At 41.7% G+C, this 21,868-nt stretch overlaps 1 protein-coding gene across 1 annotated transcript in view; it reads right to left on the bottom strand.

Moving 5' to 3' along the window:
• The window catches only part of LOC140210924 (dynein axonemal heavy chain 8-like), a 504,855-nt gene that overhangs the window by 185,455 nt on the left and 297,532 nt on the right, over positions 1–21,868 (bottom strand). The window contains exons 49-53 of the mRNA XM_072280194.1: positions 19,727–19,955; positions 17,585–17,727; positions 10,528–10,662; positions 5,967–6,089; positions 4,117–4,330 (exon numbers count right to left, since the gene is read on the bottom strand). Of these exons, the coding sequence (XP_072136295.1) occupies positions 4,117–4,330; positions 5,967–6,089; positions 10,528–10,662; positions 17,585–17,727; positions 19,727–19,955 (844 nt within the window). The remainder of the gene's footprint in view (positions 1–4,116; positions 4,331–5,966; positions 6,090–10,527; positions 10,663–17,584; positions 17,728–19,726; positions 19,956–21,868) is intronic.

The raw sequence follows: 21,868 nt of genomic DNA on the forward strand, positions 1-21,868 counted from the left end.
CAACTATGTCAGAATCTAGTGATTGTTGATTGCCCATTACTAATGCCTCCACAGTATTTTCAGCTACCTCTTTCTGAACCCTGAAGTGTAATCCATTCTGGTCCAGGTGACTTATCAACCTTCAGACCTTTCAGCTTCCCAATCACCTTCTGCCAACTGCACTCAATTCTGCCCTCTGACACTCTTGAGCTTCCTGCATACTGCTAGTGTCTTCCACAGAAAAGACCGATGCAAAATACTTATTCAGTTCATTCACCATTTCCTTGTCCCCCATTACTACCTCTCCAGTGTCATTTCCAGTGGTCCAATATCAACTCCTGCCTCTCTTTTACTCGTTATATATCTGATAAAACTTCTGGTATCCTCTTTGATATTATTGGCCAGTTTACTTTCATATTTCATCTTTTCCCTCCTTATGTCTTTTTTAGTTGCATTTTGTTGATTTTTAAAAGCTTCCCAATCCTCCAACTTCTGACTAATTTTAGCTCTATAATACACATTCTCTTTTGCTTTTATGTTGGCTTTGACTTCCTTTGTCAGCCATGGTTGTGTCACCTTGCCTTTAGAATACAGCTTCTTTATGATATATCTATCCTGTGCCTCCCAGAAACTGCAGCCATTGCTGCTCTGCCATCATGTCTCCCAGTGTCCCCTTCTAATCAACTTTGGCCAGCTCCTCTCTCCTGCATCTGTAATCCCCTTTACTCCACTGAAATACTGATACATCTGACTTTAGCTTCTCTCTCTCAAATTGCAGGGTGAATTTGATTATATTATGATCACTGTCTCCCAAGGATTCCTCTACTTTAAACTTCCTAATCAAATCCGATTCATTGCACAACACCTAATCCAGAACAGCTCTATCCCCTAGTGGGCTCAACCACAAGCTGCTCTAAAATGTCATCTTATCAGCATTCTACAAATTCTCTCTCTTGGGATCCAAAATTAGCACCAACCTGAATTTACCAATCTACCTGTATATTCAAATCCCCCATGACTATCGTAACATTGCCCTTTTGCCATACATTTTCTGTCTCCTGCTGTAATTTATAGCCCACATCCTGGCTACTGTTTGAAAAGGGTGATGAATACAGGACTGAAGGTGTTAGGTTCGAATGCATGCGGTATACAGATTAAGGTAGATGATGTTGGAGCACAGTTAGAGATTGGCAGGTATGATGTTGTAGGCATCACTGAGTTGTGGTTGAAAGAAGATTACAGTTAGGACCTTAACATCCAAGGGTATACGTAGTATCAAAAGGATAGGCAGGTAGGCAGAGGGGGTGGTGTGGCTCTGTTGTCTAAAACAACATTTTTATATGTATGACAGTGCAGTTATTAACTGTAGTATTTTCAATAAAGGGGAATGCATCAAAACTGAATGCCATGCTGACTTCAGCACCTAATGGCTCATTTTAAGGCTTTATGGGAGATTTTTAAAAGGAGTGGGAGACCTCTTCCTTGAGCAACCTTCTAAACTTTAGCTTCCATAAACAATTCTCTATTCTGGGAAATATGCTGTGCAACTAAACAAAAAGATTAGTAACTAATGTTTAACACTAGCCTTAAACTAAATCCCACACCACTTATTTTTACCTAATAAAACCATAAGACCATAAGATATAGGAGCAGATATAGGCCCATAGAATCTGCTCCGCCATTTCATCATAGCTGATATATTATTTGTCTCAACCATGTTCCCCTGTCTTCTGCCTGTAACCTTTGACACTTTGACTAATCAAAAACCTATCAATCTCCACTTTAAATATATTGAATGACTTGTCCTGCACAGCCTCTGTAGCAATGAATTCCACAGATTCACCAATTTTCTGACTGAAGAAATTCCTCCTCATCTTGTTTTAAAGGGTTTCTTGCCTCTACCCACAAGGATTTTACATCTCCTGATCCTCTGTCATCACTTCCGAAGGATTTGATTTCATTTTTTACTGACAGAGTCACCCCACACCCTCTGCCTAGCTGCCTGATCTTTTGATACAATGTGTATTCTTGGATGTTAAGCTCCAAACAACAATCTTCTTCCAGCCATGTGAGATGCCCACAAAGTCACATTTGCCAATCTCTAACTGCGCTACAAAACCATCTACCTTATTCAGTGTATTGTATGCATTCAAATATAACACCTTCAGCCCTGTATTCATCAAAGTTCAAAGTAAATTTATTATCACAATACATAAAGGTCACTATGTACAACACTGAGATTCATTTTCTTGTGGGCATTCACAGTCAATAGAAGAAAAACAATAGAATTAATGAAAGACCACACCCAACGAGACTGATAAACAACCAATGTGCAAAACGACAACAAACTGTGCAAATACAAAAATAAGAAAAAGAATCATAAAAAATAAATATTGAGAACATAAAAGTTCTTGGGTTGTGGGAACAGTTCAGTGAAGGGCAAGTGGAGTTGAGTGAAGTTATGCCCACTGGTTCGAGAGCCTGATGGTTGAGGAACAATAACTGTTCCTGAACCTAAAGGTGTGGATCCTGAGACTCCTGTACCTTGTTGCAGATGTCAGCAGTAAGAAGGGAGCATGGCCTGGATGGTGGGGGTTGCTGATAGTGGTTGCTGCTTTCCTGTGACAGCAGTCCATGTGGATATGCTCAATGATGGGGAGGGCTTCACCTGTGATAGACTGGGTCACATCTACAAATTTTTGTAAGGCTTTCCATTTAAGAGCATTGGTGTTTCCATACCAGGCTGTGATGCAACCAGTTATATACTCTCCACCACACATCTAAAGAAGTTTGTCAAAGTTTTAGATGACATGCTGAACCTTTGCAACTTTCTAAGAAAGTTTTCAACCTTTTCACCCTTTTCAATTTTCCCCCATGTTACAAGAAGTTAAATTCATAACCCTTCCTAAATGTTTTGTTTTTTCATTTATTCTGGAGACTTTTGTAATCTCCCCTGCACTCTCCATCCCTTTTACATTATCCTTATTTTCCAAACTGTCGAACCTACTATTTAGTTTAAAGACACTCTTCAAACCATCCCACTAACTGCAATTTTGTCCTGTCATCTGCCTAAACTTCCTTAGTCTCACACACACTGCATTTACTTGAATACCAACTGCCCCATCCTCTGATCTACCATGCTGGTTCCCATCCCCCTGGCAAATTAATTTAAACACTCTCAATTGCTCTAGCAAACCTGCCTCCAAGGACAGCCTTGAGTTGAGGTGTAACACATCTTTTTTGTACTGGTCATACCTTTCCCAGAAGGGACCCCAATAATACAGAAATCTGAAACCCCTCCCCCTGCACCAATTCCTCAGCCACGCATTCACCTGCCAAGTCATCTTATTCTAACCTTCACTGGTGCATGGCACAGACAGCAATCCACAGATTACTACTCTAAAGGTCCTGCTTTTCAGCTTTCTACCTAATTCACTATATTCTCTCTTCAGGACCTCATCCCTTTTCCCGCTTATGTCACTGGTACGAATGTGTACCACGAATTCTGGCTTTTCACCTTCCCCCTTTTGAACTATGTGGACCCAATCCAAGACATGCCTGACCCTGGCAACTGGGAGGCAACACTCCAACTGCATGTCTCTTTCACATCCACAGCATTTTCTGTCTGCTCCTCCAACTATGGAATCCTCTATCACTACTGTACCCCTCTACTTCCCCCTTCCCTTCTGAGCCACAGAGCTAGACTCAGTGCCAGAGACCTGGTTTCTGTGGCTTTGCCCCAGTAGCTCACTCCTCCTGCCAACAGCTATTTGCCACCTGCAACTCAGGGGTGACTAGCTTTCTGTAGCTCCCATCTATCACCTCGTTATTCTCTCATATGAGCTGAAGTTCATCCAGCTTCAGCTCCAGTTCTCTAGCATGGTTTGCAAGGAGCTGCAGATGGATGCATCTGGTGCAAGTCATATGAATAAAGTTAACTAGGTCTCCTGCTGCAAGTGCAATTTGGGTTAACTGCTTTTTCAACCCATTAATAAATGAAATTTCCTGCCAGAATACAGGTTCCAGATGTCAATAAAATTAATAGCACAGAACATTGATGAGCTCAACATACATCAGAATGACAGTGGCATTGACTGCTCAAAAATAGGGATCTTGTAGAAACTAGACAGAGCTTACCAAAGATTTTATCAATGGAAGAGTTAGTTGGGAGTGTACAGTTGAAGATTGTGAAATGCCGCTTTAGCCGCTGAGGAATGTCATTGCGTCCGCCTCCTGGATGGATCATTGCAGCCATTAATTGCACATCAACAATTTTAGTAAAGTCTCCTGGTTTGTCTAAGTTATACATTCCTTGCATTTCCACCATCTGACGAACTATTTCATTAGTAATCTGAAAAAAAGATACTTAACTTCTTAAAATCATCTAAAAGTTTCAACGTACGGCACTTAATCATGAAAAATTGACTAAGGTTACTTTGCACTGAGCTCATTCATTCAATAAACAACATTGTCCCATTTGAATATAGAAAATACCGGACACAATTGACAGGTCAGACAGCATCTGTGGAAAGAGTTACAGTTAATCATTCAGGCTGGGGACACTCTGTCAGGTCTGGGAAAGAAAGAAAATCAAATCAGTGTAGCAGAGAAGCGGGGGATGGACGGTGAGTAAAAAGGGAACATGGTTGGCAAGGCAATAACAAGTGAATTAATAGTCAGTTAGACTACTTTATCTCTGTAATGTATTGTTCATAGCAAGGCTCCAAGACATGCCTAGCAGGTGAGACTAGATGAATTGGAAAAGAAAAGTCGAGCAAAAATAATGACTGGCAGAAATGACCAGTTCTGATGCAGACAGTAAGAAAGAGTAAGTTGTCTAAAGTTGAAGAATTCAATACAGGACTCTGAAGGCTACCAAGTGCCAAGACATAAGATGACATGCTGTGCAAAAACTTGCTTTGGGCCTTGTAACAGTGCAGAAAGCACTTTACAAATCTATCACCCAATTTGTATTTGGCTTCTCCAGTGGAGGGGATGTCAGGGAGGGGTAGCGCCTCTGGTGGGGGAACATGTCGTGTCCTTTTCAAGGTGGTTAGCCCACCTTCGGACCCCACTTGGCACTCAGCTCTTACCTGTGGCTCCCCGTAGCTGTTTGCATGCGACAGCGGCCACACCCCAGGCAATGGCTTCGACAAGCCGGCTAAACCAGGTGAGGGTAGACGATGGGACTCAAACCCTCGGTGAGATAGGGAGTTGTCTATCCCAGCATGTGAAGACAGACACAGACTCTGGTGGATTGAGCAGACGAGACCAGTGGAAGGTCCAACAGTCAAGAAGGCGGTCTCTGCAAGCATCATGGAACATGTACAGCATGACTAGACACAGAAGGCGTTTTGATCATCCACTGCGCCTAGTCCTATCTCCAGCCGTCTCGACTCTTGTCTTGCCACTGGATCCAGATGGGAATTGGGAAGAGAGAGTGAGGCTGATGCTGCGCAACTCTCCCTCAAATCAAGTGCTAGTCTCGACACCATTTAATGGTGTCGAAGGCTTCATCGACGACGATGGACAAACATCAGGAGGAGATATCACATTGTGATTACTAAATGAAGCACACTTGACAGAAACAAAGTGCATGTATCTTGCTGCTTTACATGGAAGGACTGCTTGAATCCCAGAATGGTGGGTAAAGAGACAAACGTTTCATTTCCTGTGTGAAAAAGTGCAATAAGATTGGGGGGGGGGCGGGAGGTGGCGGGGGGTGGAGGGGTGGAACGGTGGTGCAGGGGAAGGAGTTGAAAAGGCAAAGTGGGGAAAGAGAGTGATTACTTCCATATGGTGAAAGAAGAGAAGATTTATGTAACTGGTATTGGAAACTGCTGTGGACGCTGGAGCTGAAAACAGTAAATCTGAGGCAGGTGGGATGAAAGGTAAGGACCAGGGAAACTCTGTTCTTGCTGAAACAAGGAGGGAATGGGATTGTAGTTTGCATGAGATACATGATATGCAGTCAAAGAATATTTTACCTGATCTCCCCACTCATTGATAACTGGCATGTTGATATCATCAACGAATATTGTCATTTTCCGTCCACCAGGAGGTCCATAGGTACTTCCCACTCGTTTTTCCACATAACTTTCAATAGTTCTCTATAAAGATAATGCATATAATTGAGACAAAGTCACCAAATTATTATATCATACTCACACGTGGAGTCTATCTGCAAAGTACACAAAATGAGTAACCTGATAAAACAATTCAATGCTATTCTATTGTACCACACGGGTAGTTTTTGCACTCTTCCAAATGTCACAGGCTTCACGGTACTGCTCAAGGATAGAAATCACTGGAAATTCTCAGCAGGTCAGGCAACACTGTAAATGCCAACTCTTTCATCTGTTCGTATTTCCTTAGGGCAATGTATCCATTTTCAAATATCCAACTATTGTCTGCCAGATGTTTCCTGATGACTTCTCTTCTGAAGACCTTCCCTTTTCGGACTCCAACCTCACAGTTTCCCCAAAAATTCACTGTGCTTCTACCTTCTCACTAAGATATAAGCAGGATTATTCCCATGGACCCATCATTTCAATGTATTGTTATTTCATGGAAGACTTCTTCCGAATTCGACTCTTATTTCTTTCCTATTGTTTCATTTCCATTCATTACATCTGCAAAACTTGAGATATCCTCCTTTAATAAGTTGTACTTTCCTGACCCGAAGTGGCTAATTTTCACTGTGGATATCCAATATAACTTTATTCTCACATTCCCAACTTCCATCCTTCAAGGTCTGAGGATTCTTTGATGCTTCCTGGAATTTAAATCAGTCCAATCTCACTCCAAATTAATTTCCAAACTCTTAAACTTCGGAGTCTACACCTCCCTCTGCAACTGGATCCTTGGCTTCCTAGCCAACAGACTGTAATCAGTAAGGATAGGCAGCAGCCCCTCCACCAGGATTATGCTCAACACTGGTGTCCTCCAAGGCCACATCCTCCCCTAGCCCATCACAGATGTACCACTATAGCAGGCTGGATCTTAAATTGTGCTAACAGAGAGTATAGTAAGGAAATAGAGAGCCTAATAGCATGGTGCCAAGACAACAAACTTTCCCTCGATTTCAGCAAAACAAAAGAACTGGCCATTGAATTCAAGAAGTGGTGGGCAGAGATAGAGAAGATTAAATCTTCAAGTCCCTAGTTGTAAATATAAACCAATAGCTGACACTGGCCCAATGTTATAGAGACTATGACAGAGAAAGCACACCAGTACTACTTCTTTAGAAGGCTGAGGAAATTCAGCATGTCACCAATTTTTATCAGTGCACAATAGGAAGCATCCTATTTCGATGCATCATGGCCTGGTATGGCAACTGGTCAAGTTCAAGTCTAAACTGAAGGTTAATTGTCATTCAAGCATACACATGTATACAGCTAAATGAAACAGCATTCCTCTGGGATCAAGGTACAAAACACAGTACATACAATCACACACCACACACAGTGCATACAGTATAGTAACGACACTACATGTAGGCCAAAATTAGTACTAGCACGTCCCTAAGTGGTATGGCCTGAAGACTGATGGTACATGGGATACTGTCTTGAAGCCACATTTCTGCAAGAACAAGCATGCAGCAGTTCCTCAACTCGTGCTGGGTCAGCTGCAGATGAAAGCAATGCAGCTTGTCTTCTCGAGAGTGAACACTGTAAAGCAGCACAGGTGGGAAAGCCAGCCTGCATTTGCATGCCCCAATCCAGCACGGATCCCACACCGCTTCCAGTGCCTCCCCTCGTGGATGGCTGTAACAGACTCTACCATGGCATGAGGATCTGGTCTACACAACAACCAAGGCTAAGCAGCTCTTTCACCAAATGAACCAGACTTGTAGTAATTTGTATTACCAATGTCCATCAGAGTCTTGCAATCACAAGAAAAGCATTTAAGACACACATTTGCTAGACTCAGAGAGTCTGCTGCGATCTAGCATGCCGCCATTTTATCGGAAAGTTGTGAAATCTTCCGCAAACTGCAAGGTACTGCAGAAAGTTGCAGACATAGTTCATCAATCACAAAACCAGCTTCCCTCCCATTGACTCTTCACACATCCTGCAGTACCAGTAAAAAAGCCTACACAATCAAAGACTTCTCCCACCCTGGTCATTCTTTCTTCTTCCCCTTCTACTGCACAGCTTGAAAAGTTTGTAAGCACACACCAAGCTCAAAGACAGCTTTTATCTGACTGTTACAGGACTCTTGATTGAACTTTTGCATGATAAAGATGGACACTTGACTTCTCAATCTACCTTGCAGTGACCCTTGCATCTTATTGTCTCTGGTTAGCATTCTGCTGTTGCTTTCCCTTTGTAGTACCTCAGTGTACTTATGTTTTGAAATTATCTGCATGGATGTAAAATGCAGTAAAATTTTTCACTGTATAAGCTACATGCGACAATAGTAAGCCAATTACTCAACCACAAACTATCCTCATCAGGCTGAACTTGTTCTCACTTTGAACAATGCTCTTTCAACTCTATTCATTCCCCAAAAACAAATCTGTGACAGTAGGAACTGTGCAAATCCAATCAATCCCTGTCTCTTTGTGCTCAACATGGAACAATATTTGCTTTGTCCAGATCTCCTCTAGCTTTTTCCCTTACTTAAAAAATAATTTTATACCTGTGCGACTTCCTGTTTTAATAGTGAATTAACAAGATTCACTACCTTCTTATCCACAGGTGCTGCCTGAATTCTTAGCCTTTCAGTACTGTTTGCTTAATTTAAAGCTTACAGCCCTTGAAATAATTTATTCTTGGATTCAAGAATATGTTGTCACTAGATTATCTTCAAGCATTTCTTCCATCTGTATTCAATCAAATTGAGTATAAAAAATATTAATAACCAGGATCCAAAATGCATTACCAAGCATTTGTTACAGATATTAGAGTTTTGTATGAAAATACAGGTATTATTTTGTGATTGCTCCAACTCCATTTACAAGTTTGCAAATGATATCACCGCACTAAGCTGTATCACAAATAACAAGTCAGAGTATAGAAAGAAAGAGAGCTTATGGTGTCATGACAACAACCTTTCCCAAACAAAAGAACTGGTCATTGATTTCAGGAAGGCAGAACGATGTACGTACAACTATCAATGTCAGTGCTGCTGAGCTCAACAAGGAAGAGAGCTTCATGTGCCTCCAAGTGAACATCACCAATACTTGTCATGGACCAAACACGTAGATTTGGCCATACAAAAAAATTCACTGATGCCTCTACTTCTTATAGAGGCTGGTGAAATTTGGCATGTCCCTGTCCATCTTTACCAAATGCTATCGATGTAGCATGGAGAAATATCTTATCTGGAAGCAACACAGCTTGGTAAGGAAACTGCTCTGCCAGTGAGTGCAAGAAACTGCAGAGTTGTGGGCACATCATGGAAACCAAACTCTCCTCCAAGGGCTCTGTCTACAATTCTCGCTGCCTCAGTAAAGCTGTCAAAGACCCTGCTGATCCCAGACATTCTTTTTTTCTACCCTCTCATATCAGACATAACATACAAAAGCCTGAAAACACAGACCACTAGGCTCAAGGACAGCTTTTATCCTGCTGTTACAAGGCTATCAAAATAGTTCCCTTGTCTGATAAAATGAACTCTTGATCTCCCAGTCAACCTTGTTATGACCTGTTGTCTACCTGCACTGCACTTTCTCTGCAGCTGTTATTCTGTGCAATGTATTGCTTTACCTTGTATGACTTTAACGCACTCTGTAATTAATTGATCTGTATAAACAGTATTCAAGACAAGCTTTTCACTCTTCCTCAGTACATGTGACAACATTAAACCCAGTCCAATTCCAAAACTCTTCCACTTTCTCATTCAAGTCTTCTGTAGCAAGCTTATTCCGAATCAATGCAGCCAAGATTCCATATATTCCATGCCTCATGAATTTTTGAATGAGCCTACAATGGGATGACTTGTCAAACATCTTACTAAAATCCATATACACCACATCCACCGCTCTACCTTCATCTATTTGTGTTGTCACCTCTGACTTCAACCACAACCACAAATGAGCAGCAAAAGACATTACCTGGAACCACACCATGATTGTCCACTTCCTCTCGAGGTCTCAATCTCATCCAAAATAATTATCCATAATTATTCTCTTCTTCCCATTCTTATCTCCCTGTGCTATGATCTCAGAACTGCAACCTGCCCAATCTTTAATCTTGTTCTGTGATGGTACGCCTATTTTATTTTACACAGTTTTTTTGCTCAAGCACAATAAAAATTGGAGGTGTCACGCTCTCCAAAAACTAACATACCTGGACTGATTTGCTCCAAGTATTTAATACAACTTTCCTAGCACCAAAAAAACACTTAGCTATTGCATATAAAATAAAAGAAAACTTGGCTGAATCTTGATAAGTTGCTGGTTACAAATTGAAGTATTATGCTGAAATCCAGGCACTATACTTTAGGCACTGAAGATGAAGAAAAGGAGATACCTTACAGTTATTTACAGGCTCTGGGTCTATTGGGCTCACTAGTAATTCCTATTATTAAATTGTATGTTACCTGGAACATGTAGGGCTCTGTGGCAGAAGAGAAATTCAGACATTTGGACAGATGTTCCTCTGGGTCATACTTCTTCAAATAACCTTTAATCATGACTGTTTTTGCAGTCCCTTGTTCCCCAGTCAGAAGTACTGCCTGTCAGAGTTTGCGAAAACAAACCAGAAAATTCATTTGCCAGCAGTATTTCCCACATTATTTTGCTTTTGAAAACTTAAGAGTTTCACTGGCAAGCCAGGTTGATAAAAAGCTGCATTACCTTCCCAAAGGTGATTTTTACCTGCTGGTGGTTTTGCAGAATTAAGATCTAATACTCTCATTTTCCATTCAGTACACTCCAAATATTTACACTTCAATTATTTAAATTGTTGAGATTTAAGGAAGCACTTCCCATAATGTTTAAGTATTCATATTAACTTAGAAAGCAGTGGCACAGAGTGAATGCTAACGTTGGGAATTTGTTCAGCTAGGAAACTCAAAACAGAGGGGTAAGAGGTTGTTCTGCACCTCTATAGTACTAACGGTGATTTCTACATCCCTAAAGGCAGTAAGTATTTACAATGTGTCTATGCTTAACGCTAGTTAAGATGCATTGTTTTAAACTTGCTGACAGGAATATATAAATGTATTTACTAAATAATTTTCATTTGATAAACCATGGAGGAAAAAGGTAAGGGTACTTTAAGCAAAATAAAAGTTAAATAAAACATGCATCATGGAAGGTGAGAAGGAAATAAAAAATCAAAACTAATGGTCATATAACCTAAAACTTGTTGTCTGTATTTCCTCTGCTTGGAGGGGTGGCCATCTAATAGCAGAATGTATCGGATTCTTCAGTTACATATCTTACACTGGTACTTTGTATTACAGGCTGATATGGGAAGCCAGATCTTGCATGTGTGAAGTCTACATATGGTCTGCTAAGGATTACTTTCTACAATGCCAAACTCTCTAGGGCAGTGGTCCCCAACCTCCGGGCCGTGGACCGATACCGGGCCGCGAAGCATGTAGGGGTGCAGTGGTACCAGGCAGCACCTAATTAATTAACTTGTTTATTCCGGCTTTTTTCTTAAAGATATGCTGGGTGCGTCCCAGCTACCACTGCACCACTGCATGCTTCGCAGCCCGGAGGTTGGGGTCCACTGCTCTAGGGTTTATTTTCTGCGTTGTCCTCTGCGTATATTCCTCAACATCCATGGCAGTTTAGCTTTGGAGGCATTACTTTTATTTAGCAAGTCCCAAATGACTAATTAAGGAAGAAAAAGACCAAACAGGACTCAATTATAGTCACAGAAAGTACAGCACAGAAACAGTCCCTTTGGCCCATCTAGTCCAAACCAAAACCATTTAAACTGCCTACTCCCACCAACTTGCACTGGGACCATAGTCCTCCATACCTCTGCCATCCATGTACACAGAACATAGAAATCTACAGCACATTACAGGCCCTTCAGCCCACAATGTTATGCCAACCATGTAACTTACTCTAAAAGCAGCCTGGAATTTCCCTGCGCATGTAACTATCCAAACTTCTCTTAAATGTTGTAATCAAGCTTGCACGCACTATTTATACTGCCAGCTCGTTCCACACTCTCATGACCATCTGAATGAACAAGTTTCACCTCATGTTCCCCTTAAACTTTTCACCCTTAACCTATGACCTCTAGCTGTAGTCCCATCCAACCTCATTAGAAAATGCCTGCTTACTTTTACTCTATCTATACCCCTCATAATTTTTGTATACCTCTATCAATTCTCCTCTCAATCTTCTGTGTTCCAAAGAATAAAGTCCTAATCTATTCAATCTTTCCTTATAACTTCAGGTCCTCTAGACCTGGCAACATCCTTGTAAATTTTCTCTGTACTCTTTCAATCTTATTTACATCTTTCCTGTAGGTAGGTGACCTAAACTGCACATAGTACTCCAAATTAGGCCTCACCATCGTCTTACACAACTTCAACATAATGTCCCATCTCCTGTACTCAATACATTGATTTATGAAGGCCAATGCACCAAAAGCATTTCTTACAACCCTATCTATCTGTGACACCACTTTCAACAAATTATGGACCTGTATTCCCAGACCCCTTTGTTCTACCGCACTCCTCAGTGCTCTACCGTTCAGTGGGTTAGACCTACTGTGGTTGGTCCTACCAAAATGCAACACCTTGTACTTGTCTGAATTAAATTCCATCTGCCATTTCCCAGCCCATTTTTCTAGCTGGTCCAGATCCCACTGTAAACCACGATAGTCTTCTTCGCTGTCCACTACACCCCCAATCTTGGTGGCATCTACCAAGATGGCTGAAAACAAAGGATAATGCTTAACTGGTGATTTTGTGAGTCATGGATTACATGAAGTGTGATTCTGCAATGCTTACTGCAGGCCTTTTGCTATCCATATTACATACAAATGTGATGGCCTTAAATGAAGAGGGAACAATTCATGTGATATGCTTAAAGATAGGAGGAACAATTAAGATTTGTTAAATTCTATTGCAAGAAGATATGAACGGATGGGTTAGATGGACACATAAACAGAACATAGAACAGTCCAGCACAGGAACAGGCCCTTCAGCCTACAATGTTGTGCCAAACCAATTAAATTATTAATCAAATGGCTAACTAAACTAATCTCTTCTGTTGCACAATATCCATATCCTTCCTCTTTCCTCACATTCATGTGCCTATCTGAACATCTTTTAAAAGTTGCCAAAGTATCAGCCTCCATCACCACCCCAGGCAGTGCATTCCAGGCACCAACCAATCTTTATATAAAAAAACTGCCCCTCACATCTTCTTTGAAATTATCCCCTCTCACCTTAAATGCATGCCCTCTGGTATTAGACATTTCAATCCTGAGAAAAGGATACTGCCCGTCCACTTGATCTATGCCTCTCATAATCTTATAAACTACTGTCACATCTCCCGTCAGTCTCAGCCACTCCAGAGAAAACAACTCAAGTTTGTTCAACCTCTTGTTACAGCACATGCCCTCTGCGTTTTACGTGTGTACATAATAAAGCATTTCTGTTCCCAGTGGGCAATGCGGGTGGTTCACCCAGAACCAGACTGACATTGGAGCACAAGCCTGTGTTGAACTGAGGTCAGAAGCTGGAGTGTCCCGAGTAAGGGTGTATTTGTTTTTAAGCACGCTAAGTTTGTCTTTTATCAGGAACAAACAAAACACTCTCTAATTCAGGCAGCATCCTGGAAAGCCTTTTCTGCACCCTCTCCAAAACCTCGACATCCTTCCTATAATGGGGCGACCAGAACTGTGTGGAACAATCTATGTTCCGTGCCTATTCTGGTATCTGTCCCCCACTTTTCCTTCGCTACATCGACGACTGCATTGGCGCTGCTTCCTGCACGCATGTTGAGCTCGTGACTTTATTAACTTTGCCTCCAACTTTCACCCTGCCCTCAAGTTTACCTGGTCCATTTCCGACACCTCCCTCCCCTTTCTAGATCTCTCTGTCTCTATCTCTGGAGACAGCTTATCCACTGATGTCTACTATAAGCCTACGGACTCTCACAGCTACCTGGACTATTCCTCCTCCCACACTGTCTCTTGCAAAAATGCCATCCCCTTCTCGCAATTCCTCCGTCTCCGCCGCATCTGTTCTCAGGATGAGGCTTTTCATTCCAGGACGAGGGAGATGTCCTCTTTTTTTAAAGAAAGGAGCTTCCCTTCCTCCACTATCAACTCTGCTCTTAAACGCATCTCCCCCATTTCACGTACATCTGCTCTCACTCCATCCTCCCGCCACCCCACTAGGAATAGGGTTCCCCTGGTCCTCACCTACCACCCGACCAGCCTCTGGGTCCAACATATTACTCTCCATAACTTCCGCCACCTCCAACGGGATCCCACCACCAAGCACATCTTTCCCTCCCCCCCTTCTCTCTGTTTTCAGCAGGGATTGCTCCCTAGGTGACTCCCTTGTCCATTCGTCCCCTCCCATCCTTTCCCACCGATCTCCCTCCCTGCACTTATCCTTGTAAGTGGAACAAGTGCTACACATGCCCTTACACGTCCTCCCTTACCACCATTAAGGCCCCAGACAGTCCTTCCAGGTGAGGCGACACCTTACCTGTGAGTCAGCTGGGGTAATATACTGCATCTGGTGCTCCCAATGCGGCCTTCTTTATATTGGCAAGACCCGACGCAGGCTGGGAGACCGTTTCGCTGAACACCTACACTCTGTCTGCCAGAGAAAGCAGGATCTCCCAGTGGCCACACATTTTAATTCCACGTCCCATTCCCATTCTGACATATCTATCCACGGCCTCCTCTACTGTCAAGATGAAGCCACACTCAGGTTGGAGGAACAACACCTTATATTCCGTCTGGGTAGCCTCCGACCTGATGGCATGAACACTGACTTCTCTAATTTCTGTTAATACCCCACCTCCCCTTCGTACCCCATCCCTTATTTATTTATTTACTTACTTACCCCTTTTTTTAATCTCTTTTTTTCTCCCTCTATCCCTCTCACTATAACTCCTTGCCCATCCTCTGGGTTCCCCCCCTTTCTTTCTCCCTAGGCGTCCTGTCCCATGATCCTCTCCCTTCTCCAGCCTCATATCCCTTTTGCCAATCAAACTTTCCAGCTCTTGGCTCCATCCCTCCCCCTCCTGTCTTCTCCTATCATTTCGGATCTCCCTCTTCCCCTCCCACTTTCAAATCTCTTACTATCTCTTCTTTCAGTTAGTCCTGACAAAGGGTCTCGGCCCGAAACGTCGACTGTACCTCTTCCTATAGATGCTGCTTGGCCTGCTGCATTCACCAGCATTTTTTGTGTGTGTTGCTTGAATTTCCAGCATCTGCAGATTTCCTCGTGTTTGCAATGCTCCAAATGTGGCCTAACTAGAGTTTTATAAAGTTGCAACATAACTCCCTGGCTTTTGAACTCAGTTCCTTGACTAATAAAGGCCAAGCATGCCTATCATCCTATCATTTGTGTAGTCACTTTCAGAGGGCTATGAACTTGGACCCAAAGGCCCCTCTCATCATCAGCACTGTTAAGGGTTTTGCCCTTAACAGTATTCTGCCTCTTCACATTTGACCTACCAAAGTGCAACACTTCACATTTGGACTGGTTAAACTCCATCTGCTATTTCTCTGCCCATATCTGCAACCGATCTATCTGCTGATGTATTTTTTGCCAGTCATTTATGCTACCTATAATATCACCAATCTTTGTATGATCTGTAAACTTGCTAACCCACCCATCTGCATTTTCAGCCAGGCCATTTATATACACCACAAACAGCAGAGGTCTCAGTACAGATTCCTGTGGAACACCACTTATCAAAGATCTTCAAGCTAAAGTACATCCCTTTGACCACTAGCCTGTCTTCTAGGGGCAAGCTAGCTCTGAATCCAAATGGCCAATTCACCATGGAACCCATGCACCTTAATTTTCTAATGCCTCCCATGCGGGACCTTGTCAGATGTCTTACTAAAATCCATGTAGGCAACATCCACAGCTCTACATTGTCAATCACCCTCATTACCTCTTCAAAAAAACTCAATCAAGTTAGTAAGATACAACTTGCTCTGCACAGAGACATGCTGGTTCTTCCTAATTAGGCCATGGCTTCAAAATGTTCTTAAAACCTATCCCTGAGTTCTCTCCAGTAACCTCCTACACTGGCGTGAGACTCTCTGATCTACAGTCCCTAGTTCCCTTCTTGAATAATGGAACAACATTAGCTACTTGCCAATTCTCTGGGACCTCTCCTGTGGCTAGAGTGGACAAGGAGATTGGTCAAGCCCCAGCAGTCTCCTCTCTTGCCTCTCTCAATAACCTGGGGTATATCCCATCAGCCCCAGGGAATTATCCTCCAAATGCTCTTTCAGACACCCAACATTACCTTCTCCTTTAACTCAAAACGCCCGCATTTCAATACACTCCACATCCTTCTCCGTGATAAATACTAAATAGAGTACTCATTAAGTACCTCACTCATATCCGGTGCATCCAAGCAAATGTTCCCTCTTTTGTCTTTGAGCATTCCTACTCTCACCCTAGTTATCCTCTTGCTCTTGATACATGTATAGAATGCCTTGAGATTCTCTTTAATCCTATTTGCCAAGGACTTTCCATGGCCCCTCCTGGCTTTTCTAATTTTCTTCTTGAGCTTTTTCTCTGTTTTCTTTATAATCCTTAAGGGTTCTGTTTGATTCTAGCTTCCAAAGCTTTATATACTTTTCCTTTTCTTTCTTGACTAAATTCATTACTTCTTCAAACATGCAACGTTCTCTTACCTTGCTATACCCATCCTGTTCTCTGTGCAGTTGGTTTTTAAACACCCTCCACATGTCAGAAGTGGACTTGCCCAAAATCAGCTGTTCCCAATTAACTCTCCCTAGTTTCTGCCTAATACTCTCATAATTATCCAACCCACTGTATCTATCACTTTGCTCCTGCCTTTTTTTACTGGCCCTGACATCTCCCTTCCTCTCCTCTCCACTTTCTGACTTGGTGCTCTGGTTCACCCCCTGCCAAACTAGTTTAAATAGTAAAATGCAATTCACTCCGAGTATTTGGGGAAGGCAAATACGGCAAAGTTCTTATATTTTATGCCTCAGGCAACAGAGGTATGTCATTGACTGTCACAGCACCATAGCACAGAAATATATCCGTTAGCCCACCAAGTCTAGAGTGAACACCAAGCAAGGCGTTTACACTAATCCCATGTTATTCTTCCCAAATTTCATGAACTATTACATCAACCCAGATTAAATCCATTCTCTCCACTGGTGGAGTTTTTTGTAGCCAATTAACCACCCCCCCCAACACACACACACACACACACGTGTCTTTGGAAGTTGGGAGGAAACTCATTCAGTTACTCAGACGGCACCACAGGTCAGGACTGAACCTGTAAACTGTGAAGCAACAGCTCCACCAGCCTCATTCTAACTCCTAATATGCACATTAACCATGCAAATCAGTGAGGATTATATATAAACAAGCTAACAGCACAATGCCAGACCTTCCATGAGCATTCTTTACAGCCATGATATTACAAAAATTATTATGCACTCACCTTATACTGCTTTGCTATGGTATCTACAAGGAAGTTAGTCCTGATATTGTCAACATTTGGTACTAGAATTGAATTATAGTCTGGCTCTCTATCAGCTGGGTAGAGATACTCTTGGACCCATATTTTCCAGTTCTCCCATTCACCTGAAGCAAGAAGCAAAAAACAAAAAAGACAAACAACTTTTCAACAAGAGAGTTAAGCTGTGGTTCAGTCCTAAAGCTAAATTATCTCAGGCTTCTAGTAAGATATCTCTCAAACTGTCCCTGGATTTATTGTTTTATAAAAATATATTGTGGAGAGCATTCTGACTGGTTGCATCACAGCCTATTTTGGAGCCTCCAGTCTACAGGATCACAAGAGGCAGTAAGGGGTTGTGGACTCAGCCACCTCCATTACGGGGAACAACCCTCCTTCCTATTGAAGACATCTTCACGAGGCAGTGCCCCAAGCAGCAAACATCATAAACGACCCTCACTATCCGGGACACACCTCCTTCTCATTACAGGTTGAGCACCTCTTATCTGAGGCTTGGGACTGGAAGTGTTTTGGACTTTGGATTTTTTCAGAGTTTGGAAGATATAATGAGATAGCTTGGGATCACCAGCTCAGAACTTATGTGCTATCGGTAAGCAGTCTTTGTCTTACACTTGTGCATCACGTATACAATATTTACTGATGCAGCCGTTCAGTGTGTTTGATTTTCATCAGTGATGATCCTGGCAAACTCATCAGTGAATTTCTCTGCTGCTTCATGATCTGCAGGCACTTTATCACCACCATGGTAACATAGTGTGATGCTATTACAGCCCAGGGCTTCCCGGAGTTCAGAGCTCAATTCCATAAGGAGTCTCTGTACGTCCTCCCCATGGAATGCATGAGTTTTCCCCGGGTGCTTGGGTTTCCTCCCACAGTGCAAAGACGTACTAAGTAGGTTAATTGGTCATTGTACATTGTCTCGTGATTAGGTTAGGTTTAGTTGGGGTTGTGGGATTGTCAGAGTGGTGTGGCTCGAAGGGCCAGAAGGGCCTACTCCTTGCTGTATTGCTAAATAAGATAAAATTAAAAATTTTAAAATTTAATACCATGTCTTTTCTTAACTTTCTGCAACCAGCCTGCTGAAGATTCACAATTACCTTCAATTTCCAGTTTGTGATAGATCTTTACCGTTAAGCGGCATATGTTCACTCCGAAGTTTATGAATCCACTCTTTTAATATACGATCAAGATCTTCACTTTTTGCTTTAATGCAGTGTTTTCCTATTTTTTAACTTCTGTTCACTACATATGTGGTGTCACTTCTCAGAACTGTCAGTGGTGTGCAGAGACCTGCACATCACCTGGGATCCTTCCCAGTGACTTGTGGAATTTTCCACTTTGCATTTCAGAAGTGTTCGGATTTTGGAATTTTCAATAAGGGGTACTCAACCTGTATTACCAACGGGGAGGGGTACAGTGGACTGAAAAGCCACACTCAGCATTTTAGGAACAGCTTCTTCCCCTCCACCATCAGATTGACGAACAGTCCATGAATCCAAGAACACTATCTTGTTATTCATCTTCTCCACGATTTGTTTATTTTTGTAACTGATAGGAACTTTTGTCTTGCATTGTTTCAAAACAAAAAAAAAATTCACAGCATATATCATTGATAATATAACTGATTCTGTAAACTTGAGAGCAGTGTGGAAGATGGAGGCAAAGTAGGAGGCATTCTTGAAGTGGATGGGCTATAGCAGGAAGTCCATGAACATACACTCAGTAACCACTTTATTAGATACACAGGAGATAACTAATAAAATGGCCACTGAGTTTAGGTACAATTGTCAGGTAAATTTCTGATATTCCAAAGGAAATTGATATTGCTCTAACCAATATCTTTTATTAATAGTACATTGAATACATAGAATGTATAGCACAGAAACACAACATAATGTATCTTATGTTCAGCATTATTGTGCATAAATCTGAATACTCCAACTTAACACCATATCGGTACCTTCACCACAAGGTCTGTAGTTGTTCAAAACAAATCAGCTACCACCTTTGCAAAGGTAATTGAAGTGGGTATTAAAAGCCACCCTTGTTACTGATCCTGCAAAATAATAAGAAAACGTATACAGAATATAATTTAATCTTTCTTACCTTTCTGATTAACAAGATACTCAAATATGGTTTCATTGGCATCTGCAGGAATAATAGGTAAGTCAAGTTTGCTGTTATGGCTTCGTAAAAATTTCTCAAGTTTAATTCTGCTCTCGCCTTCCAGTAGGGCACCAACACTCCACATAAGTCCAAATACAAAGATACGCTCCAGATGCACTTCAGTAATAGTCACTCCAGAATCCAGCAAACCATCTAGAAGGGTAATTGACTAGAGGAAGGATGATGAATTGTGAATGAATCCTCATTTAAACATTGCCTGTCTCTTACAATGAGATATTAATACTGTAAAAGATATTTTAGAAGTTTGTTGACTTCCTTCTAAAGTACAGTACAAGCATATCAGTTACATTGTTCAAAAAAATTAAGAACAAGGATTCACAACTCAATACACAACATGGAACACTTGTCAAGACAAAGTAGTCACTGAAATGCACTCCCATATTTGGACCAAATGAAATGTGAGATCTGAAGTTGTTCAAATCCCAAGATGAGAATCAGTGAGTAGTTTATTGCTAGTTGAATATTGTGAATACTGTGCTTTGGGAGATTAATTTTTCTGTAAAAGGACATGCCAAGACAATTTTCTATTTTGATGAATAGGTGCTCCCCATGCAGGGATTCAAGCTTCTCATTCGATCCAACTTGAGCTGTCACAGGACAGGAATTCACAAGATTCACTGCAAATGATGCATTTCTTTTTCAGTGAGGCTTTGCGAGCACCTTTTTGTTCTTTTCCTCTATCCACCTGGTAATATCTTCATGTGATAGAACTGGAAATAAGACCTCTGCCACAGAAAGATATTACTAGGTGGAAAGAAGAAAAATATTCAAGAATATGCTCACAGACATCTTGAATAAACACAACATCCTCACTAACCCCTGGGAGTCATTGACTAATGAAAACTCAAAATGAAAAAGGAGCATTCAGGGTGATGCTGCGAACCTTGAGTCCATGCACCGGGAGCAGTCCTGTGTGAGTGGCAAAGGAGTGCAGCACCTTAGATGCTCCCTATCTTCCTACTCCAACAGGCTTCTTTGGCCTCATCTCTGCAAGAGTCTGCAGCTCCTCCAGTGACCTCATTGGCATCTTCACATCCCACAAAACCAAAGTGGAACCACTTATAACTTTTAAGGAGTCACTTAAGGAGAAAATAATACTGCAAGAGCTATCCAATTGCTTCTGGAACATTGTTTTGCTACATCACACTCTAATTGTAAAAGTGGAAAACAGAGAGCCAGAACAGATAGTGGAGTGGTTGAGGAGAAAGATGCTAAGCCTACATACAAGGTCAGAATTCAAAAGATTGAGCATGGTGGGGCTAATGTACTCAGCTGCGTATATTTCAATGCAAGGAGTTATTGTAGGAAAGGCAGATGAGCTTAAGGCAAGCATCAACAAGTAGAATTATGAAATTGTAGCCATTAGCGAGGCTTGGTTGCAGGAGGGGTCGGACTGGCAGCTCAATATTCTGGGGTTCTGTTGTTTTAGACGTGATAGAGTGGGAGGGATTAAGGGGGAGGGTGGCATTACTAGCCAGGGAAAATCTCACAGCAGTGCTTAGTCACAATGGACTTGAGAGCTCATCTAGTAAGGATTTACAGATAGAACTGAGGAATAAGAAAGGCATGAATACATTAATGGGATTAAATTATAGACCACACGACAATCTACAGGATTGAGAGGAGCAAGTTTGTAGAGATCGCAGACTATTGCAAGAAACTTAAGATTGTGATAATAGGTGACTTTAACTTTCCACATATTGACTGAGAGACACATATTGTAAAGAGGATGGATGGGAAAGAGTTTGTCAAAAGTGTTCATGTAAGTCTTCTTAATCAGTAAATTGAGGTCCCAACTAAAAAGAGTATAATAGTAGATCTCCTATTAGAAAATAAGGCAGGGCAGGTGATTAAAGTTTGTGTACGGGAACATTTTGCATCTAGTGATCATAATGTCATTAGTTTCAAGGTAATTATGAAAAACAATAGGCCTGATCTTTGGTTGAGATTCTAAATTGGAGAAAGATCAATTTTGATGGTATCAGAAAGGATCTAGCAAGTGTGAGAGTACAAGGTCTGTATGCTCCTGTCAGAACAAAGGGCAAGGATAACATGTTTAAG

Source organism: Mobula birostris, chromosome 2 (assembly GCF_030028105.1).
Source record: "Mobula birostris isolate sMobBir1 chromosome 2, sMobBir1.hap1, whole genome shotgun sequence".
Classification (NCBI taxonomy): Eukaryota; Metazoa; Chordata; class Chondrichthyes; order Myliobatiformes; family Myliobatidae; genus Mobula; species Mobula birostris.